Source organism: Mchenga conophoros, linkage group LG6, assembly GCF_057382185.1.
Source record: "Mchenga conophoros isolate Kocher_MC1m ecotype Shallow Benthic linkage group LG6, M_conophoros_male_GT1.1, whole genome shotgun sequence".
NCBI lineage: Eukaryota > Metazoa > Chordata > Actinopteri > Cichliformes > Cichlidae > Mchenga > Mchenga conophoros.
In genome coordinates, this window is record NC_140531.1 from 12,662,168 (window position 1) to 12,686,872 (window position 24,705).

At 39.4% G+C, this 24,705-nt stretch overlaps 1 protein-coding gene across 1 annotated transcript; it reads right to left on the minus strand.

The window, feature by feature from the left end:
* Window positions 1-2,455: 2,455 nt before the first annotated feature.
* LOC146572232 (vascular cell adhesion protein 1-like) lies at window positions 2,456-24,705 on the minus strand. Its single transcript, XM_085278478.1, has 10 exons — window positions 24,625-24,705; window positions 21,077-21,346; window positions 20,583-20,912; window positions 16,961-17,218; window positions 16,647-16,778; window positions 7,161-7,385; window positions 5,574-5,843; window positions 4,991-5,323; window positions 4,296-4,553; window positions 2,456-4,188 (listed from the first exon to the last, which is right to left on the minus strand). The coding sequence occupies exons 1-10, from the start codon at window positions 24,695-24,697 to the stop codon at window positions 3,992-3,994; spliced, it is 2,346 nt and encodes a 781-aa protein (XP_085134604.1). The 5' UTR covers window positions 24,698-24,705; the 3' UTR covers window positions 2,456-3,991.

Sequence of the window (24,705 nt, forward strand, 5' to 3'; positions counted from 1 at the left end):
ACCAAATAAAAGGATATAAAGGAAATGAAACACCATGTTGAACTTGTTTTGAAAGTTTTGCAGTTCATCATGAACTCTTGTGACCATAAAAAGGGCAGATGTTTCCTCTGGAAGTGTTTTTATATGCGCAGATTTTCCCCATGGCAACTTGGAAAAAAAGCGTGGTGTCAGGCTTGTTCATCGGAAGTTCTTGTTGTGCACATGACTGTGGGGATTATGCCACAAAGGAAAGGCCTGCTCTAAGCGCAGCTTCACAGGAAAGCAATGCATTCCTTCCAGTAAGAAAAGGGATTTAACTTCTGATTTTCAGAATGTCCAAGATTTCCAAATCACATTTTTTGATGAGTCAAGCTACTTTGATGATTTATTAATTTGTTACATCATAGCTATTTATAAACATCATAGAAGAATATTGTTTTGCTGAGAAAAATGGTTACATGTGTTACTTTTTATCCATTCATCCAGTAATTTGAATTTGAATTTGATTTTAGCTCAAGATAATGGAGATCCTATCAGGCTTGCGGGTGGCTGCTGGAGCCTATCTTAGCTATCATGGGATGAGAAGCGGGGTACTCCTGAACATGCAAGCAAGTCTATCGCAGGGCTAAAAGTGTACAATATGAAAGGTCTTTAAAGAACAGCTAAACAGCCAGCCTCACACACTGAAGTGATTCCAACAATAACAAACACAAGGGAGGACATTACACCAGCCTTAATTATGTTTAGCACAAGATATATATTTTAAGTGGTTTACAAGCATTACTTATTTCATCAGCGGGGGAGAAACACTTTCTACTGGGGCTTACACAGGACTGAGACAAGTTTAATGTAAGAAGACAAGTTGGATGTTAAAGGAGGTTTGGGTGTGCTTTTTTTTTTAAATCAATTATGATGTTCTTTCAGTGAATAAGCATGGCATGATAAGAAAAACCAGGCTTAGTGCCCTCTTTTTTCCCTTACTCCTTTCACTGGAAATGTCTTCCTGTGAAGGAAGCAGGGGGAGGAAGCACATTTACTCACTCATCCTATGTACAACTTCTGCAGCGGAGTTTCCCCTGAAATCCAAAGACATTCAGAAGAGTGCAGGAGTTAATCTGGCGTTGAAGAATCTTATAAACAGGAAATTCGTAATTACCAGTTCCAGTTCTCTCATTACTTGTGTTTATTGTTTTCACAGTGAAAGAACATGTCAGGTAGACTTTGATATACATACAGAAATATTTCACATACAAGCTCTTGAACAATCAGGACCCGTCATTGTACCATATCACTCCATTAGTGCTTTTCACTTTCAGACTGCTCAAAGCTTACTTCAGCTTTCAGGGCCTTCTTCTGTGCAATCAGCTCTTAAAAGACAAGCACCCTCTTTAATTTCAGTTTATAGTTAAGTCTAGATCAGGTAAGCCTGAACTGCCCATTACTAGGCCTAGGATCCTGGAGGGCTTCCCATGATGCTGTCATGGTCCCTGTGCCTCCCCGGCCAGCCCAGTGTGGCCACAAGTGTTTGTTGTTTTGCTCTCTCTGCTCTCCTCGCCATGCTCTCTCTCTTGCCTGTCTGCCTGGGCGGAGCTCAGATTGGGCTCCCGCCCTTGGCCTACGCACCTGCAGCTGATCACCGGTGATTTGCAGTTGATCTCTGGCTCTTCTTAAGGCAGGGGCTCTGAACTACTCGCCGCTGGCACATTGAGCTACTCTTGTTAGTATTGCCCGGCTCTATAGCGATTCTGTTGTTCCCGTACTTGCCTTTGACTAATCCACGTCTCTGTAAATAGGTTTATCTGGATCTGCCCTCTTTGTGACGCCTGGGGTGAGTGAAAGTGAGCTGCTTGTGTGGAGATTGTTCGGACCAGGAGAGGAGGGAGTACGAAGACGTGTGTTTCCCCAACCTGTTGACCCTCGGGGCCCTGGTGTTTCCACCCCTTCACATGTATATAGCGCACCAGTGCCATTAATAAAGAACTGTTTGAACCGTGCTTCCTCAGTCCGCGCCGAGTCCGTTACACTGCCGTGACAGATGCGCTGAGTGTTTCTTCCACACTCACCTTTTTTCACTCTCCACTAAAAATGTTTTTAGTAGTTTAATTATTTGAATTGTTTAGTTATTATTACTCTCTGGCTGTCTTTTGCCCTGTCTCCCTTCCCCTCTGCTCCAAACATTTGCAGTAGATGGCTGCCCCTCCCTGAGTCTGCTTCTGTCAGAGAATTCCTCCTGTTAAAATTGAGGTTTTCCACCCCCCCCCCCCCCCCCCTGTTGCCAGAGTGTTTGCTAATAAGGGTTCACCTAATTGCTTTGGTTTTCTCTGTAGTGTCTTCACCTTACAATATAAAGCACCTTGCGTTATCCTGATTTAGCGCTATATAAATAAAAATGAATTGAACTGAATGTAGACAAATAGACAAGGTGAGATTTTTCCACAGGATAAATAGAATCAGAAAAAAAAAATCAGTATACATGTTTCTCTTTTTTTTTTTTTTTTTTCAAAAAAGGTTCTGTAATTTATTTACATTTTAAAAATAAACACAAGCTCCAGTGTGCACTGTATTATTACAACTTAGCCTTTTTCACTAATACCCACAATATAACAAACAATCACACATACTATACACAAACATACATGGATGTGGCAACCGTTGGTAGGTCACTAGCTGTTTGTTTGAATCGTAGATAATATATGAAAGATGGGGGTTGCTACAGGTCAGAAACATGACGCCTAACATGTCTTAGATGGTGTCAAACCTGAGGCTTCAAAACCTCAGCCCACAAGCCAGTGGGTGGTGTCACAGAGACCACTTATTTTTTACACTTTAGACTTTCTGAGGGTTTCAGGGCTTCAGTGGAAATTTCATAACGGATGTGAACAACAAAACACTTCAGCCTTGTCTATTTCCCATCAGCCGGTAGAAGCATGGCTCTAAGTTGGCACGATCCTCTTCCAGATTCCTGGCAATGATGGGAGCTGCAAGTCTGAGGCAGCGTGCTGGCAGAGCCAATAACCTGCATGTTTCACATTTCTCCTCTGATTCGCTACAGTGGAGGTCAGGAGTGCAAAGCTAGCCTGACACAATTGCAGCCACTACACTCGTTGAAGGAAGCAACAGAAATTCTCCTTTAGACTTTAGTACAAAAAAAGCACATGTCTAAATAAACATACAAAGTCATTTAAATTATTTTTATACAAACAAAACAGTTAAACAGCATGTTCATCCACACAGCAGTGATAGTGGATATTCAGCCCTCTGCTTGCATATGGATTTGATAGCATTAATTTACTTTCACATTTGCCAAAACAAATTGAAAAAAAAAAAAAGTGTGCAGAATCTTTAAGTTAGTGTCCTGTTAGTCTTGAGTTTGTACTTTTACAGTCACCAAATACTGAAAACATAACTTAAAATAATATCAAATATTTCTCATAGAACTCGATTTTCTCAGCAGTCAACAGTCAAAATCGCGAATGTTTTACATCTTGCTTCTAGTTCAAAGTAGTGGCAGAAATACAGACAAAGGCCAGTAAGCTGCTGCCATGACAACAGTACTAAATTCCAGGCTGTGTAACAGTTAAAGGAAAAAGCTGGTGACATCCTATGTTTTCAGTCTATATCGACACGGGAACTTTGAATTCCACACTCACTACAATGAAATCTAGAGATCACTCCTTAAAAGCTGCAACCCAAGACCTGGATTTAAGGCAGCATATTTACAGGAAGTGACTGCAGAACTGCTGCTGACTGTGTTACAGTACCTTAAAAGCAGAAGCTTGTTAAAAGAGAAAGAAGCTTTTTTTCCATTCAGTATTTAGGTCACCGGTCACGTCACTTAAAGTCTTCATTTCATGCTGTCATTTTTGTTGTTTGGTGTCATCAGATGTCATCAGTAGAGGAAGGTAACCACTACCTCAATCAAACCGGGATGATGTCAAACTTGACAAATTGACTTGAAGAATTAGACAGCACCTAATGTCGAAGAAACAGCTCCAGACTGTTTGTCCACAGTTCAGATATTCTCGCAGTTTTGCAGAGGCAAGGCAGTGCGCATAGGAAACCGTAAAACATCCTTTAGGTTGTAGCTTCCCTTTCGGTTTTGTTTATAGAAAAGACAACATAGCACACAAATGAGGACAAACAGAACAGCCACAGATACCCCAACTATTATCCATATCCAGGGGAAAGCTGCAGAGTTGGGAATAGAGGCTTTGGTAAAGAAAACAGAAAAAGAGAATATTCAAATTAGTCAAACAGAAAATATCCAAACACTGCTTGAATTGAAACTGGATGTGAAAAACAAACTAAAATCTCACCTTGTACATCAACGTTAAACTCCTTGGTGACATTCCCTACTGTGTTGCTCACAGTGCAGATATACTGTCCTTCATGCTCAAAGCCGACAGAACTGATAGTGAGAACGCTGCCAGTGTAGGAAGATGAGCTATTTTTTGGGCGTGTCCAGGTGTATGAGGGGCTGGGGTTTCCCACAGAGGAGCAGTTCAGGTGTACAGTGTCTCCTTCTTTGACTGTAATCACATCTGGATTTCGTGGCTCATTGAGCTCAGGCCCATCTGTGTGATTATTGAAGGAAAAAAAAGAACAAAAGATTTAGCAAAACAAACAATTTTGGAAGAGAAATTCAATATCGGGAAACATTACAAACAAATTGATATATACTAAAAAATTTTCATTTAGAGTTTAAACACAATTATTATTATTTTTTAAGGTTCACAAACAAAGTGGAGTTCTATTTTTGGTCTCTACAAACACACTGAGTGTTTTAGTTTTTAGCAGCTAAATCCTCCACTATGTTCATCAGCTTGTGACAGTCAACAGTTTGTTGATGATGCTTTTTAGAGCCTGTTCATTAACAGTGATGAGAGGTGTGAGGAAGAATCAAAACAGTAAAGTAATGGGACATAAAACTAAACCAGTGACATGAAACATGCTCAAAATGTTAAACTCTGAGGAACAGAACAAAGAGCATCTTTATTTCTCTCAGACTCACAGTAGACTGGAGGAGCAGAGAATGTTTCTGATGTCACCACTGGAGGGCTCTGTGGTCCAGCTGGTCCCAGCTCCAGCTTGGCTTCACACCAGTACTGGGCTCCATCATCTTCTCTTCTGGGAGTGATGTTCAGGGTGAAGGTCTCATTCACTGGTTTCTTCTGTTCACTGTTGGACTGTAGGTGACCCAGTGCTGTGTTTCCACTGTAGAAGGTCACATTGAGCTTTTCAACAGGAGCTACGTTCTGTACGCTACACTGCAGGGTGTACTGCTGATTCTCAAACATCATCTCAGTGTGGTTTACAAAGCTGATGGAGACACTTTCTGGAAGCTCTGTGAAGACCGGGAAAGAAACAAAAATGTAAAGAACAACATAGAATGTAAGCTAGAGGTTGGTCTGCAGCAGCTGAGAGTATGAATCCATCCAACTGTATGTTTCCACAAATAAAGAAGTTTAATTAATCTATGAATTAATAAATATAATAATAAGGTTATAAAGCAATTTTCACTTTAGAATTATAACTAAGTATAAGTGATGTAAAATTCACTAATGCGTCTCCTGTTATAAAGTAAGCATACTTACGATAAAGAGTTGGATTCAGAACGGTAGGACACTGATCACCAGCATCATTGTTATAATAGCACTGTAGAGATATGCCCCATTCAGTCAGTCTGTCAACTGTCCAGAACATCGTGGTTCCATTTTGTGAAATTTTTCCCACAGCGTGCTCTAAACCTGAAGCATCTCCACTGCAGTCCTTCTGACATGCAACACATGTAACATTGGCTGGGTCACCGTACTTCACTACCAGCGCAGATGGAGTGAACACAGGATACTCTGTGCAGTTAGAAACTGTAAGAAACACATCCAGTGTTGTTATTTGGTAGATTAGCAGATACACTTCATACACAGTGTGCACTATTTTAGTCAGACATTACTGTATATTTTGTATCCTGTAAAAGGTTTTGCAACCCAATAAAATCTTTGTACATTATATGGCTCTGCTGTTCTCTGTGTGTATATGTTTATTTAAAATCAAACACAAAATTAATCAGCAAGATTATACAAGTAGATTCAACTTCTCAATTGATATCAGAACATTTTGTACAAGGTTTATATATAATAAGAATTAGAATAAGGATTAAGAAAGCAGAGAGACGTTGTTTGCATAGTTACACACTCTGGTGACAAGTTAAAGGAAAAATTTGAACAGTTGAACCCTGCAGTGGGAAGTTTTGGCCCTTATGTGCATCTTTCCTTGAGGCACAGTCAGAGCAAATCAATCATAAAGTTGTTCTGAGTGATCAGTCGATCCTGTTCCATCCTAATTGGTCTCACTTTCATAAAGTGTGAGTTAAACCAATCAGTTAAACCAACATCAGTTAAACCAATCAGAGACCCGGGTCTCTGATTGGTTTAATGACTATAAAAAAGCATGTAAATTATATGCTACAGACCTCGCGGTCACTATAGATCTCAAATCAGTTTAACCAGTGTGGGTTAGCCTGATCAGATCCAGATATGTGAAAAAGAGTAACTGTAACTGTGCAGGTTACAGGCTACTGTAGTTTATTTGAATGAAGTTTTCCTAAGTCTCCTGCTAAGCAAATATATTCATCACAAATGGAAAATGTCTGACAGTCTTTGTAGGAAAGCTACTTTCGGCTGCTCCCAACAACAGATCACCACAGCGGGAAGCTTGATGAAGTTTGATGTGGCAGATTTTTAGGTCAGCTGCCATCCGGACACAGTCCCAAATGGATCAAAGCGGAGAATTTGTAAATCCCTACGCCATGGAGCCACTTTGTAATACATTTTTATCGCTCTAGTTTATACACTGTCTGGTTTCTCAGCCACCACCAAAACACCAAACGAATGAACAGCTTTAGGAAGAATGCTTTTCCATCGGTAGAGGGGTCCGGAGATTTTGGAGGTCGATTCTAAGAAGCACTTTGCTAGTAAAACTTTATGTTGACTCCTTTCATCCCCCCCCCCCCCCCCCCCATCTATTTAATAACATGAGACATAATGAAATAATTCAATCTCTGAGTCTCATAATAAAAACACGAAGCGTCAAACTGTTGTATTACTTTGAAGCAGCAACACTCTACCCCCCAAAAGTACGGGGGAAAAAAAATCTCTGAGCACAACAGATAACGGGACACTTACCAGAGGCGGACACGCGGACGTCTCGGAAGGAGATCATCAAAGAAATAACGAGGAAAAGGTAACAGGAAAGCATCGTGTCCAGATAGTTTCGTTGGGAAAACGAAAAAGAAAAAACGTTTGTTAATAAAAAAAATCTCCGAGCCCAAAGTTTGTTGGCCAGATGGTGTCTGTAATGAACTGAGAGCAGAACAGATAGCAACATGGAGGTCCACGCTCCTTTATAAGCTGTGGGCGTGGATCAGCGGGCTGGTCTTCTCTTTGGGAAAGTGAAATCGAAAACATCCATCCGGGAAATCTGAATTTTCGGGGAAATCCCATTAAGAAAAATAAGCGATGAGCTCATGTCAGCCTCATAGCAGTCAGGTCCTCTGAACACCACGACCCCCCCCCCCCACACACACACACAAAGGGGAGAGGGAGGGGAAACAACAGGAGGACAAAGGAGGGGGGAACAACTAAGCTGTAGTGCCTCTTCACCTCACTGTGCAATACCTTTTGTACAGTACTTTTGTTAATAGTCAATGGTGCAATAGACTCCATACTTGAAATGTGCAATTCACTTGTATTTTTATTTTTATTGTGTGTGTGTGTGTGTGTGTGTGTGTGTGTGTGTGTGTGTGTGTGTGTGTGTGTGTGTGTGTGTGTGCATATATAATATTCTGTAACTGTAACTTCTGCCGGTGCTGTGCTTTTGGAAACCGAATTTCCCAGAGGAACCCACCCGAGGGATTAATAAAGTTTTATCTTATCTTATCTTATCTTATCTTACACACACACACACACACAAACACACACACACACACACACACACACACACACTGGTAAATGAAAACGTGTATGTAGTCTGACTGATCTGAGTGATAAATTCTAAAATGTGCTTTCTTAAAGGAAAGACAATAACAGTTTGCAGTGTTTTGCTTTTAAATGTATAAATTAGAAATATTTCAATAAACTCAAAAACTTCAGCAAATATACTTTATGTCCCTTCCTGCTGGTCTGCACACACAAATGCTGAGGCCTAGTTATTTCAGTGAAGCAGATTTCCCTTATCTCTTTCCTGTGAAGCCTTCCTCCAGGACAAAGTCGTGCACAGGACCAGCTCTCAACTGCTAAGACTGAAGCATTAAAAGCCCTTTAGCCTGTCTTCCTATCTGTTTCATTCCTTCACACTTCAGAAATGATCTACAACCTTGTTTAGTCACTCCTCCTTAGTTATTTTTAGTCTGTTTATTCTCGCTCCCCCTTACTCCAGCTTGAAGTCATAAGAGGCACGACTACATATCAGAACATCTGGAAGTGCAGCAGCAGAGCCACACGAGTGAAACAGAGAGACCAAGCCATCTGAAGAAAACTTGTCATTCGTTCATGTCATTCATTTGAGTCAGGGACGAAAGTTTCATAATCATAAAAACACAGTGTTGTGAAGTTTAAATCTCCCCAAACGAACTGATTTGTCACACAGACTAGATCAAACAAATGCATTTATCCATTCTCCAATTAAAAAAAAATCACAATATCAGTGACATTGTCTAAAGTATACTATTCTCTTTATAGCTCCTATAATATTTTTATATGTAACAGTAAAAATGAACAAGTGTTAGTGAAAAGGCTTTTGACTCGGGGGTCACTGGTAATCGTGCTGAGCCTTAAGGAGTGTAAAGACAGTTTACATTCCCAACATGCTTCTGTGTTTACTAAAATCTTGCCTCCCTTTGCTTTTTGGACTCATTTTAATGCTTTGGTTTTCATTTTTTGAGGCAGATACAAAAATGTTGGTTGTGAGCCAACCACTGAAACCATGGCAACATTAAATGAGGAAATTCTGAAGGTGTTAGTCATTTATAAAAAGTTTTCAAGTCATGCTGTTGGTATAGTATGAGCTACAATTTGTTATTCACACCAAACATCTTTTTTAATATTAATCCAAGTAAAAGCACTGATATGAATCTGTAAAATGTTTGTGCTACAGACACTAAGGCATGTAATATGTTACTCAAGCAAAAAAATTTAACTAGAAGTAGACAAATGAACTTAAAGTAGTAACACAGAAGCTCTCAATGCAGAAAATGCTGGCTAATGCTGGAGTTTGCTGTTGTAAGGCTGCCATCCCAGATTCCAGTTACTTAGCTTCATTTTAGATTTATCTTCATGATGTTTGCTATTGTATGTAAAATGCGTTATTTAAATAGAGTGGACATGAACTGAACATTGGTTAGATGGTTGTGAAACACGTGGATTTTATTTGATCATCAAAAAAGAATCAAAAATAGTTTTAGAAAAAGAAAATCATAGTTCTGAGCCATTAATGGAAGTAAACTTAGGCTAAATAAAAACAGCAAAACACAACAAACCAACAGCTTCAACAAAACCTACAAACAAAACTGAAGTGGCAAAAAGTGACCTAACAAACAGAGGTCAAAAGGAAAAACAAGCAAACGCTAAGAAATGATCTGAATACAAAGAAACTAAACCACTTTAACTTTTCATTAATCACTTCCAACATAACTAAATACTGGATTTAAATGTCAAATGAGATCAACTATATACTTAAAAGAGACCACTGCTGTCATCACCTCATGATCTGAGGACACTTGGCACATTCCAGTCTGGACTTCCTGTGACTGTGAGCGCAGCTTTCCAGCAACCCTGGCAACAATGGTGATTCAAAATGTTACAAGTAGGAGAATCAAGCAGGATGATGTAAGTTTGTTAGTGAGTCAGGAAGTAAAAGGTTTTTCGGGGCTAAAGTGACAGGGGAGGTGCTTCTGTGCATGAAGACTTGGAAAGCCTCAAAGAGACCAATCAGGGCAGTGAAGGGAAGAGAGAACGAGGACTGTTAAACATCTAATGGTGAAGGAGTTTATATTCTGTTTGACTGGAGCTTCAGACAAAACTTCCAGATAAAGTTAAACTGGACTCTGTGAGCTTTCTGGTTAGACCTTATCTCTCTGCTTCTCTGTGCTGGGACAGTGCCAGACACGCTGGTGCCATTTGTAGTGTAAAGGCATGCGGTGGTATTCTCAGTGCGATCACAGATTTTAAATGGTAAATGGCCTGCATTTGTATAGCGCTTTTCTAGTCCCTAAGGACCCCAAAGCGCTTCACACTACATTCAGTCATTCACCCACAGGCGATGGCAAGCTACGTTGTAGCCACAGCTGCCCTGGGGCGCACTGACAGAGGCGAGGCTGCCGGACACTGGCGCCACCGGGCCCTCTGACCACCACCAGTAGGCAAACACGGGGTTAGTATCTTGCCCAAGGATATTTGGCATGCAGCCAGGAGGCAGCCTGGGATCGAACCACCGACCTTCTGATTAGTGGCTGACCTGCTCTGCCACCTGAGCTACAGCCACCCCGATGTAGCTCATCATGTAGGGATGTGAATTCAGTCTTGTGTTTTTGTAATGTGTAGTAACTGAAATGTGGGTGAGCAAGGGAACAGCTAAATAGATGCAGTTCATAATCCACATATCAGAGACACTGGATTATTATTAGATTTTTAGAATCAATGAATGAATGTGAGATTTTAATCAGTAAATATTGCTACTGGATAATATTGGATAATTGAATAATTAACTCAAAGTGTTTAAATGATGGAAGAATCACAAGAATCAGAATTATAACAACAGAATCAGCCTCAGTCTCACATAAACTACCAGACAAGTTGGATCACATCTACATCAGTAGAAAGAATCCATAAGCAGGATCTGAAAACATGAGATTAAAAACTCAAATTCACGTCATTATTGTGTGAACTGGGGCTAATTAAACTGGGAAAAATAATTAAACTGGCTTTAAAATACATTTCTCTTACTTTAGTTAAGTTTATTCCTTATTTTAGTTAGTTAGTTGTTTATTTAGTTGAGTGAAGGGAACTCGCAAAGTAAGAATTTCATTGCTCTGCACGGCCACTTGTGTTTTGTGGTGTATATGACAATAAACTTCTTGAATCCTGAATCTTACTGAGCACATTCCTAGAATACTATACCCACAGAATTAAGGAGTGTAACATCTGCCCAACATCTCCTTTCTCCAGATCTATTAAACTGTGGTTATCAGATAACCATAGTTTGAAGTAGAGTCACTGAAAGTCTGTAATGTTACAGGGCTTTTTCAGTAAATACCTCAGACAAGGAAGTTATGTTTTTGGTAGCATTGGATGTTATTCTGTTGGTAAAAAGAACATTTTGAAAAAAATTATGAAATCTTGTGGAGTGGAGTCATGGAAATTTGTCTGCAGTCCACTCCGGTCCTGCTCCTACACAGTGTTTGTGAAACATAATGAAACGTGGACATGACAACACAAGCTTGAGAACACAGGGAGAGACACACGGGAACAGATAAGGGAGACGAAAGCATAACTAAGACAGACTTACATCGAAGACAGGAAAGACTCATGAATACGGAGACATGGATAAAAACATACTAGAATAAATCACTCAATAAACCCTAACTAAATAACACAAGAACTTAACATTGATGCAATCTAACAAAAGAAAAACAAAAATACAAAATAAACTCAAAACACTGGGTCACAGATCCAGGCCCTGACAATTCCTTTGGACCTCTGACGGCTTCTTTGAGGTCAAATAAGGTTAAACTTTCATAAAATGTCTTTTATCTTTAAAACTGTGGTTAAAATTTAGTGCCTTTGTTAATATTGGCAACATTTATAAAAATGATAGTGGAGATCTTAAATATGACATTATAGTTTACAATCAAATATCATGTCACAAATGATATCAAACCTGATTTATATTTTACATCAAGTTGAATCCAAAGTTTGTTACATCTTTAAAAATGAGAAAGACAATGACTTGTTAGTTAGTTAGAAATATACTGTAGCATAATATTATATAATAGGCTGAAGTTGTTCACATCCAGTTATTTACAAATCAATACCTTGTCCATTACCTGCTCCTACATAGTGTATGTGTATAAAATACAATACTATTCCCTAAAAGTAAACACTGCTCAGAGACTGAGCTGCATTAGCGGAGGTTTGTGCTTCATCTTGTTAATATTTTTCTGTGTGTTTGTGAGTTTGTATAACTGCTTTTAAAGTTTGATTTGCCACATGGATGTGTGGTTGTTTTTTTTTTTTTTTTTTTACATATACGTGTTTCTGTTTAAATTCACAACACATTAAACAGTATAATGAATCAAATCAGAGCATTCATTGTTTCAGTTTCCCGTTGGTAAAGAAGAAATGAAAGTAAAGGTGGCAAAAACCGTGGGAATGGTTGGAGTCATACTTTAGTTAGCTTAGCTTCACTAGTTCGTTTGTCAGCCTCCAGTGACCAGAAGAAGAAGAAAAATGCCCATGTTTTGCTTTCTAGCTTTTCCACTGATTTTTATTCAGGCTCAGTGAAAGCTTCTCCTTATAACTCGAGCTAATCTCTGATGTTCATTCATGAGGTTACAAATTGCCAACAGAGAAAAAATGCTTTAAAGTAGCTTAAAAACCTTAAAGATGTCTAGTTTTGGACAGAGCCAAGTCATTTCTGGACTTCGCCCTCTGCCTGTTCCTCTTCTGGTTTGTTTTGATTATCTGACTGCTTCCACATCTGAGTCAAGCTCTGGCATGAAGATTTGCATTTTACAGTTTTACCCGTCTGCCTCCTCTTAACCTGTCCTCCTGAAACTTTTAAATAAGAAACATGCACACAAACACACAGAGGGGAGAAAACACACACGCTGGAGGCAAAACTGAGCAGCCTTTAAATTTCACCAGGACTTTGTTGATTGTTTGGAAATGAAAACGCTAAAACATAAATGCATATTTCTACATTCAGATTCCACTTAACAGTACATCTATATACTTCAGCTTTGACCTGTAACAGGCCTGCGTCAGATTAGCTAAAACTGAGTTTTCAGTTCTGCAAAGTTGACAGAAGTGGAAAAAATGAAGCAACAGTGGATTGATGAGTTTCACTGAGGAGTGGATTACGTTTGCATCCTGACGGGACTTTTTTTCTCAGTACGGCTAATTTTAACACTATGACTTTGATTCAAAGAACTGGCAGCTAGTCATACTGCCAGTACTCCTATGAGAATATAAAGACGTCACAGCTCTCTGAGTGATGACTGATACCTCTTACAGACACTGAAAGCTTCTACAAACAAAAAAAACAGAAATAACAGCTTGACAGGATCGATTCTAGTTTGCTTTATTCTAAAGTTTAACTAACTGGTAGGCCCTGTCATCAAATTACACTCTGCTGTCAGGGTTTTCATGCTTTTACGCCTTTCTTCGGCCTCATTAGCTTATTTGTTTTTATGTGTACACTCATACTATTTATTTTATATGTTTTTATTCTTATAGTTAATCTGCTGAATTCAATTATATGAAGTGTTTCCCATTTTTCTGTTTTGTTTCTTTTTCCCTCTCCTCGCCTGCAGCACACTGTCCTCTTACGACAGCTGGTCAGGTGAGAAGTGTGTGAGGCTTGTGCTGGTTACAGCCTGTCCAAACACATTAGGCTCATCTAGTATTAAAATATACTGATGCTGTATGGTTTCAGTTCAAGTTTGTTTCAGCAATAACTCATGTCCATCTTTTCTCACTGAATCAGAGAGACTTTATTTATCTCCAAGGGGCAATTAACAATAAAGTCCCCACTAATAACCCTCTATTCACAGTTATTTATATTCAGGGTCAAAGTGAGATACGTATAAACTACATAACTTTGTGAAAATGTCTTAATCAGGTAATATTCACATAAATAATCCAAGTTTGATGTGTGTGTGTGTGTGTGGTGTTATGTGAGAAAAGAAAGGTCATTGTTATTACATTACATGTTATGATTGTCTGACATGGGAATAGCTCAACCTTTAAATAACAGGAAATAGGCCTGGAGAATTATGTCACTACCATAGTAGCTCTGACTGTGATCTTGACTGAAAAGTTCAGATTCATGCAGATCATCAGCTTTTTCATATTAACTGTTGCTCACACTGCCTCCAGTATCTCAGATTATTATCTAGCGTCTTCTAGTGGTAAAACACAAGTATTACATTATTAAAGGTCCTCAGGAGGAGCTCACTAGTCAAACCTTTGGGCCCAGCGACCCCCTCACAGGTGAGAATATTTATCTATTATAATCTTGACACCATTTGTGCTCTTAGATGCAATTATTTGTTTAAAAACATTGAATAAAGACTAATTTGTCAGTGACATTGGTAACATTTTTAGTAAATTAATGTTAGTAAATTATTTTGCAGACTGGGTTTTAGGATCTTGAACCCCACTTTGAAATCCACTGCTCATCAACAGCTGGCAGAGCACAAATGTAACATTAAATCAGAGATGAAACTAATGATGAGTATAAACAATGAACCTTCCCTTGCAGATGTGCTTTGCTTTACAGCAAATTCACTTGCAGAAGTCAGACAGACAGAGGCTATGACAGGGAGGGATTTGAGTGATTTGTTCAGATAAGTGCGCTTGGATAGGCTGAGGATGAAATGGGACAAACAAAGACTTTAACAAATACAAACACGGATCCTTAAACGTACTCGTTCAAGACTCAAACATTATTCACTTCTCTCGCTGAACTAAAAAAAAGTAAAAAATGAAATAAAAACTGTGGGTGAATAAACTGCAAGCATAACAGTGACAGCACTTTGTGTGAAGTTAAAAGTCTGTATGTTTGTATCTGTTTTCAGTGATATCAACTCTATTTTTCAAGTCACCTATATTTGACAACAGCATAATAAAAATGGAAATATGGCCACACCAATGAAAAAATCCTGGAGGCGCCGCTGATCTGAAGACCCTGTTGCAGCAAATTTGAAGGACAATAATGTTTGTTTCTTAAAAGATGTGACCACCAGGGGGCATCAGTTACAAAGTATTGATATGATAGCTCGTTAGTCTGTGTGTGTGTGTGTGTGCTTCTGTAACGAATAAATAAATGTCATTATGAATGCAGGTTGTTAGATAATTACACAGTGGCAGCTGTTGCTTAAACATAAGAAAACAAGGATCTAACATGAAATAATAATTAAACCACAGCTCTGAAATCTGTACTTAAGCTGAACAACAACAACAAACTACTGTAAATGCAACAAAGAGACATCGCTAACATCATGTAAGAGTTTTGATCAAGGAAAATAAGTCAGTTAAGATGTTGCCCGAAGTATGCAAAGAATAATAACATTGCAATAAATATCCAGTAAATATCCACACATACTGGTCACCTGCACACACTCAGTGATCTTTGACAGTGATCTTTGTCCCACTGATATCACGAGGGAGTGAAGAGGACACCATGTGGTTGTTTTGTAGACAAAATGACACCCAGATGTTTTTGTGATATAACAAAGAAATTTGTTTAACTGATAGTAAATTATTTTGCAGACCCTATGGCCCTACTTTGAGACTAATAATAATAATAATACATTTTATTTTAAAAGCGCCTTTCAAAACACTCAGGGACACTGTACACAGCAGAATAGAGACAAGCAATAACAACAACAAGCATAACAGTTTACAAAGTTATAAAGATAAAATGTGGAGTAAATTTAAAAAGCAGAATGGAAAAGCTTATGTGGAATAGGCTATTGTGAACAGGTGAGTTTTGAGTCTAGACTTAAAAAGAGAGAAGGAAGTGATATTTATCATATCAGGAGGAAGGGAATTCCAAAGTCGAGGAGCAGAGAAAGCCCTGTGCCCCATGGTGGCTAACCGAGGGGAAGGGACAGAGAGAGGAGCCGAGAAGGAATGGTGATCTGAACCAGATCAGAGAGGTATGAAGGGGAGAGATGATGAATAGCCTTAAATGTATACAAAAGTATCTTGAAATTGATGCGGTATTTGAGCGGAAGCCAATGAAGCTGCTGCAGAGCAGGGGTGATGTGGTGCATAGAAGGGGTCCTGGTGATAATACGAGCAGCAGAGTTCGGGACACGTTGAAGCTTATGGAGAAATTTTTGACTAAGACCAAAAAGAAGAGAGTTGCAGTAATCGATCCGGGAAGTGACCAGGCTATGAACAAGAACAGCAGTGGCATGTGGGAAAAGGACGGAGACGATTAATGTTACACAAATGGAAATATGCAGACCGAGTAATGTTATTGATGTGTGAGTTACAAGAGTACTATCGAGGACGACACCCAAACTTTTCACACATGGAGAAACAGAGACTGGCCAGTTATTGATTGTAATTGAAAAGCTATTAGTTCTGGATAGTGTTGTTTAGTGCCTACCAGCAGAAGCTCTGATGTGTTACTATTGAGTTTAAGAAAATTGGAAGAGAACCATGAATTTAGTTCGGCTAAACAGAGAGTGAGGGACTACAGCTCATCAACAGCTGTATAAATATCTGTAATATTTAAAGAAAGAAATCAACTGTTGATCAGAAATGATCAGAAATGTGAAAGCTTGCCTTGCATATGTGCTAAACAGGAAGTTTGCTCACAGAGGATAGACAGACAAGCTGCTAATCAGAATCAGGTGTTAACCATTCAGTCATTTCTTCAGCTGTCAATAACAATAATTTTACTGAGTTTGTAGTTTCCCCTTTGCTTGCGTTTACAGTAGCATCCCAGTGACAGACCGACAAGGACCAGAACTCCCAGTAAGGTTCCACGTATTATGTATGGGATGGAGCTGACTGTAAAAAAGAAAAGAAGAATAATATACACGAGGCAAATTAAAAACACCAAAACAATCACAATGAATTTAATTCTTGGATTAAAGATTGGATTATTCTCAACTGCTGTATCATTTCTAGAGGAAAATATTGTGATTGATCTTCAGTGACTCATTTTCCAGGAAGTATCTGACAACACTCACTTTGTACGTCAATGTTAAACTCCTTGGTGACAGTCCCTACAGTGTTGCTCACAGTGCAGATATGCTGTCCTTCATGCTCAAACCCAACAGATTTAATAGTGAGAACGCTGCCACTGTAGGAAGGAGAGCTATTTAATGGGAGTGTCCAGGTGTATGAGGGGCTGGGGTTTCCCACAGAGGAGCAGTTCAGGTGTAGAGTGTCTCCTTCCGTGATTGTGATCACATCTGGATTTGGTGGCTCATTGAGCTCAGGCCCATCTGTGTGATTATTGAAGAAGAAACAGAACACAATATATTAGCAAAATCAACCATTTTTAATTTAAAAGAGGAATGTTCACTGATGAACACATGAATTGTTTTGACAGTCAGACAATTCCTTTAATCTCTGCTGAACTGTGTACAATTAGCCTCTGAGGCTTTCTGGAGTTATTACTAAATGTTCTCAATTAATGTTATCCCCTCTAGGTCATATGATGCACATATACGTATGGTGGTTTCTGGATCCAGATGTGAGTCAGAGTAGCGAGTTAACAGTTGTGTCTGACATCAGACTCCTTTGTTTGGATAAGTTACCTGCTTAAATGTGTTCATGTCACCGGCTCACATCAGTGATCAAACTGTGCTGTTGATTGTGATGATTTGAGAATCATGTTCATCTTAAATATGTTACTGAGGGGGTCTTAAATTAATAACAAAAACATAATAAAGGTCAAAGGCAATATGACTATCACATAAAGACTGAGCATGCCCCTTGTGTCCACACTGAAGTGGAAGCACATATTCATGGAGAGTGGAAAGTATCAAATTACTGTCTCTAGTACACTATACTATACTTCACTTTCACCGTATGCTAGTATACTTAATACTTATTTTTCAGTGGGTAATATTTTACTATTTATTCCACTTCATTATATTTAACTGCTGCAGTTACCTTGCAGGGTGTTGCTCTTTATACAAAAAATAATATACAGTATACACCAAAAAACTACCAAAAGTTTGTACACATAATCTCGTTTAATGTTTTTTCTTTATTTTTACTACTTTCATTATTGTAGATACTTACTGAAGACATCAAATATATGAAGCAAGATATATGGAATTATGTAGCAAAGAAATAAATGATAAATAACTCTAAAAATAATGTCTTATATTTTAGATTCCTCAAAGTAGCCACCCTTTGCTTTGTTAACAGCATTACAAACCCTTGGTCTTCTCTCAATGAGCTTCATGATGCTCACCTGTTTGTACTTCACAGGTGTGACTTGTCATTTTTCATTTGTGGAATTTCTTGTCTTCTTAATTATTGTTGGGACCATCAGTTGTGTTGTGCAGAAAGTTGGTACCCAGCTGACAGCCCTATTTGACAACTGTTAGAATTCATATTAGGGGAAGAACCAATGAGCTAAGTAAAGAGAAATGACAGTTCATCATTACTTTAAGAACTGAAGGTCAGTCAGTCAGAATATTGCTAAAACATCAAGCACTACGAGGAAACTGGCTCACATGAGGACCACCCCAGGAAAGCAAGACCGAGAGTCACCTCTGCTTCTGAGGATAAATTCATCCGAGTCACCAGCCTCAGAAATCGCAAGTGAACAGCACCTCTGATCAGAGCCCAGATAAATGCCACACAGAGTTCCAGTAGCAGACACATCTCCACATCAGCTGTTCAGAGGAGACTGCGTGAATCAGGCCTTTATGGTCAAACAGCTGCTAAAAACCACGACTAAGGAAAGGCAACAATCAGAAGAGATTTGTTTGGGCCAAGAAACATAAGGATTGGACATTAAACCAGTGGAAATCTGTGCTTTGGTCTGATGAGTCCAAATCTGAGATCTTTGTTTCCACCTGCCGCGTCTTTGTGCAAAGCAGAAAAGGTGAACGGATGGTCTCTACATGTATAGTTCCCACTGTGAATCATGGAGGAGGTGGTGTGATGGTGTGGGGGTGCTCTCCTGGTGACACTGTTGGGGATTTATTCAAAATTGAAGGCACACTAAACCAACATGCCATCCTATCCAGTTTGCATTTAGTTGGACCATCATTTATTTTTCAACAGGACAACGACCCCAAACACACCTCCAGGCTGTGAGAGGCCTATTTGACCAAGAAGGAGAGTGATGGAGTGCACAGTCGTCTGACCGAAACCCAGTCGAGATTGTTTGGGATGAGATGGACCACAGAGCGAAGACAAAAAGACCAACAAGTGCTCAGCACCTCTGGGAACTCCTTCAAGACTGTTGCAAAAACATTTCAGGTGACGACCTCATGAAGCTCATTGAGAGAATGCCAAGAGTGCGCAAAGTAGTAATCAAAGGAACAGGTGGCTATTTTGAAGAATCTATAATATAAAACATGTTTTGAGTTATTTCACACTTTTTTGTTTATTACATAATTCCATACGTGTTCATAGTTTTGATGCCTTCAGAAGAATCTACAATGTAAATGTTCATGAAAATAAAGAAACGCCATTAACTCAGAAGGTGTGTCCAAACTTTTGACTGGTAGTGTACAGTGGGTATGGAAAGTATTCAGACCCACTTAAATTGTTCATTCTTTGCCTCTCCTCAGTGCAAGACACATGAATGCCCTCATGGAGTTTGCTAAAAAAAACAAAACAAACAAACAAACACCTGAAGGACTCCAAGATGGTGAGAAATAAGATTCTCTGAAGAGACCAAGAGAACTTTTTGGCCTTAATTCTAAGTGGTATGTGTGGAGAAAACCAGGCACTGCTCACCACCTGCCCAGTACAGTCCCAACAGTGAAGCATGTTGGTGGCAGCATCATGCTGTGGGTGTGTTTTTCAGCTGCAGGGACAGGACGACTGGTTGCAAGTGAGGGAAAGATGAATGCGGCCAAGTACAGGGATATCCTGGACGAAAACCTTCTCCCAAGTGCTCTGGACCTCAGACTGGGCCGAAGGTTCACCTTCCAACAAGACAATGACCCTAAGCACACAGCTAAGATAACAAAGGAGTGACTTCACACCAGCGCTGTGACTGTTCTTGAATGGCCGAGCCAGAGCCCTAACTTAAACCCAACATAAAAATGGCTGTCCACCAACGTTTATATCCAACCTGACAGAATCAGAGAGCATCTGCAAGGAGGAATAGCAGAGGATCCCCAAATCCAGGTGTGAAAAACTTGTTGCATCTTTCCCAAAATACTTCCACTAAATACTGAGTAAAAGGTCTGAATACTTAGGACCATGTGATATTTCAGTTTTTCTTTTTTTAATAAATCTGCAAAAATGTCAACAATTCTGTGTTTTTCTGTCAGCATGGGGTGCTGTGTGTACATTAATGAGGAAAAAATGAACTTAAATGATTTTAGCAAATGGCTTCAATATAACAATGAGTGAAAAATTTAAGGGTGCCTGAATACTTTCCGTACCCACTGTATATTAGATATATATTGATATTAAAAGATCAGAGTCTCACTGGTCAGAGATGTGTCTTCAGTCTGAGACTTAGGATAGAAATTGTATTCTCGTCATAATCCGATGGAAAATTGAACAAATGGGGAAAATGATTTGAGGCACTGAAACCTCTTACATTACATAAAGAGCCATGAAAATTACACATGTAAATGTAAATCTGTTTCCCCCCCTCAGACTCACAGTGAACTATAGCAGGGAGCTTTTCTGATGTCACCACTGGAGGGCGCTGTGGTCCAGCTGGTCTCAGCTCCAGCTTGCTTTCGCACCAGTACTGGGCTCCATCATCTTCTCTTCTGGGAGTGATGTTCAGGGTGAAGGTCTCATTCACTGGTTTCTTCTGTTCACTGTCGGACTGTAGGTGACGCAGTGCTGTGTTTCCTCTGTAGAAGGTCACAGTGAGGCTTTGAACAGGAGCTACGTTCTGTACGCTACACTGCAGGGTGTACTGCTGATTCTCAAACATCATCTCAGTGTGGTTTACAAAGCTGATGGAGACACTTTCTGGAGGCTCTGAGAAGACAGGGAAAGAATGAGTAACACAGGTAGATGTCAGTCAGTAACCGCTGAGAGTATGAATCCATCTAACTGTGTATTTACACAAAGAGATTAAATTTAGATCACAGATGATGTAAAATCCACTAAAAAGTCTCATTTTCTAAAGTAAGCATACTTACGATAAAGAGTTGGATTCAGAATGCTTGTACACTGATTGCCAGCATCATTGTTATAATAGCAGTGTAGAGATATGCCCCATTCAGTCAGTCTGTCAACTGTCCAGAACATCGTGGTTCCATTTTGTGTAACATTTCCCACAGTGTGCTCCAAACCTGGAACATCTCCACTGCAGTCCTTCTGACATACAACACATGTAACATTGGCTGGGTCACCGTACTTCACTACCAGTGCAGATGGAGTGAACACAGGATACTCTGTGCAGCTGGGATCTGTAAGAAAAAAACATTACATGCAATTATTTGCAAGGAAAATATTTACCATCCATCCTGCTCACCTCAGTTGCTTTCAATGTATAAGTGTAGCAGGTCCAATCTGAGCCCGTCACAAATGACTGAAGCCTGCACCCTGTCTGAGGATGAGCTTTTTCATGTACAGGAGATCATGATGGGGTCCATGAAGCAGGTGGGAGAAATTCCCATGAAAGTGAAAAGTTAAGAATATGATTACAATTATCGATCAGCTGTCTGTGACAAATATAAGGATGTAGAAAATATGCGATCGCTTCAACTGTGATAACGTTTGACTATATTTGAAACTGTCGATCTCCTGGGATTCACATTTCAGTAACTCTGAAAGATGTGATAAACCAAAAACATCCAGTGAGCAGCACTTCTGCAGAGACAGTGGCTTGTTGAGGCCAGAGGAGAAAGGACAGACTATGGTCATTTAGATTTCACCTGCAACTGTGCTGGACAGAAAAGCATCTGTCCTCGAGGCTACAGCAGCACAAATGCATGTTGGGTTTCAACAAGCCAAAACAGAAATCAGAGGCTGCAGAGAGACAGGCTCCACCAAATCTGGACAGTTAAAGTTTTCCAACATCTTTTCTCACAGGTGTCTCCAAACCAAAAACAGACTGACTGAATTAGAGATGGATCCGATATTACGTATCGGTATCGGTCCGATACTGACGTAAATTACTGGATCGGATATCGGAGAAAAATAAAAAATGTAATCCGATCCATTAAATATCAAAAAAGCACCTCACAAAACTTTCGACACAGCGTAACCCTCCTCATAACCGTAGCACATCGGAGCAGTATGCTCACGTGATAGAGCGGCTGTGTGTATTTGTAGCCTGCTACCAATCCTGCATTTCATCTCAGAGGAAGTTATCCCAGAGAGAAGTAAAGCAAGTGTGTAAGTTCATCTCTGAATGTTTGTAAAGCATTCCCACGTTAAGCTTAACAACCGATATATGGAGGACTGCCTCTTGTCTCCCCCTCCCTCTCCGGCTGCTACTTCAATCGTGAAACTGATCAGTGATCAGCTGATCGGCTTTTCTGTCGCGAGTCCGTCTCTCTTGTTTGTTTATCGCCCACTTTGCACCAGGAAGAGGAAACCAGCGGCTGAACAACAGCAGCACGTTTAAGCTTGATAAGCTGTTGTTAGAATTTATTTAATATTACTTTCTACACCAGGATCTTTTTCTACTAGCTGACGGCTGGTAACTGTGCAGGGGCGGATCTAGCAAAGTTTAGCCAGGGGGGCCGATAGGGCATGAACAGGGAGAAGGGGGCACAAAGACATACTTTTCTTTCTTATTCTCATTTAAAATGTCTAGCTTTTAATAAATAATTATCTGAATCTTACACCCAAATTTTTAATCTGATGTAAAATGAATAGAAGTCCATTAAGTCTAATACACCCTAGTAAGCTACTTTTTCCTTTGGGAAGGTATCATCTGTGCAGTCTGCAGTTCTGTTGAAGAAAGATGTTGAATCTATTTAATTATTCTTGAAAAAAAATGTATTTCTGTGCATTTTTTTTCACACTGCATCAAATTAAACTTGATTACGTCGATTAAGCATCATGAGGTGGAGGGGGGGGGGGGGGGGGTTCCCTATTTTATTTTATTTTTTGCTGGGGTTTGCAACCCTATTAGTTAGGTTGCTTACTCTTTAAAATACCAGAATAGGGAGGATGGAGTAGGTTTAAGTTTATTAGATTGATCAGTATTGCTGAACTATGAAATATTTTGGGTGCAGTGCATTTTTTGCATACAGGTATAACAGAATAGCTTTAGTGGGGGGTTTTTTGGGTTTTTTTTAACTTGAGTATGAACTTATACAAAAAGCAGCAAGATATTAAAAAAAAACAGTTATATTGATTAAAAAACACACTATATCAGATTCATATCGGCCGATATCCAAATTTATGATATCGGTATCGGTATCGGGCATAAAAAAGTGGTTTCATGCCATCTCTAGACTGAATGGGACAAATCTGTCAACATCTTTTGGACTCAAGAGCAAGAAGAACTGAGGCTGTTTTAGAGCAAATTGAGGCCCTGCTAAGCATTTAAATGATAACTGACTTTGCAGTTAATAATGATAATTAATCATTGATTATCTTAAAGTAACTTTTAGATTTGACTTGAATCTTCCAGCTTTGTGCGTCATAAAGACATAGTCACCCTTTCCTACACAGTAAGCGACAGAGAGAGATGAGAAATTCTGATGTCGGACAGTGTGGAGAGATTATGAGGACCCAAATGCAGACACTTGAAAAAGGGAGTGAGTTTAAACAAAAGGCGAGCCGTTTATTTGGGTTGAATGAAAATATAAATAAGAGGCAAATGAGAACAGAGACTTAACTAACAAACTAAACTGCATGAACTAAAGCTAAACACTAAACACAGAACACGGAACACAAGACCTGGATGTGGGAACATGGAGCGAGAAGGCAGAGCTGGAGGAAGGAACGCAAATGGACACAAGACAACTGCGGAGACAAAGGAAGGACACACAAAGAGGGAAACATGGAAACAGTTACGGGAGACGAGACACGGAGGGAGCGAGACCAAACACAGACATGACTGGGGAAACACACACAGAGGACATGGCAGACTCTCACAGGAGACACAGGAAAGAGACAGAGCCCAAAAAACAGATACAAATAAACTCAACAGCATAAAAAAACTGAACTCAAGACTAAACTGAATGAAATTAAAACATCTTCACAATGTAACGGAAGGAAACGTGAACACAAAATAACACAAAACATTAGAGGAGCAAAACTCTGACCTAAACATCCTGATAAAGCAAAGCATCATAAATCAAAAGGAAAACTCAAAACGCTCAAAACACTCAAACCATGACATGTGAACGTTAAATAAACCAACAAATTGATACATGATGCAGAGCCTGCCTGAAGTAGCTCCCAGGCTTTGCTCCATTAGCTAAGAAAGTGGTTAATACTGTACTACACATATAGTTGCAGTATATCACTTCATATGTTATGCACTGTCTGGCACTGAAAAGGATATAGATGATAACTATTACACAGAAAATAAGGAAGGCACAATACTGAGAAAAGTAAATTAAGAAAATTACAATAAATATATATATATATATTGTGAAACAATACATGTGAAAATCACATAATTTAATCGTTTAATATAATGTACAGTAAATAAGACCATTGCAAAAAATAGAACTGCCATTTATAAACACAGTAACAAAACTCCACATGTGTGAGAACTTACCGTAGCCTGACACATGGAAGTGACACAGAGAATGCAACAAAGAAACAGCCAAAAATATGCAACAGCAAAACATGATGTTCA

Bases quoted from the DNA above. Each gene is read 5' to 3' on its own strand.
- LOC146572232 (XM_085278478.1), bottom strand. From the start codon at position 24,697: ATGTTTTGCTGTTGCATATTTTTGGCTGTTTCTTTGTTGCATTCTCTG. The intron at 17,219-20,582 runs GTGAGTCTGAGG...ATAATCACACAG, and splicing joins GCTCCCTGCTATAGTTCACT to ATGGGCCTGAGCTCAATGAG. The intron at 7,386-16,646 runs GCTGAAGAAATG...CCACGCCCACAG, and splicing joins TAAAATTATTGTTATTGACA to CTTATAAAGGAGCGTGGACC.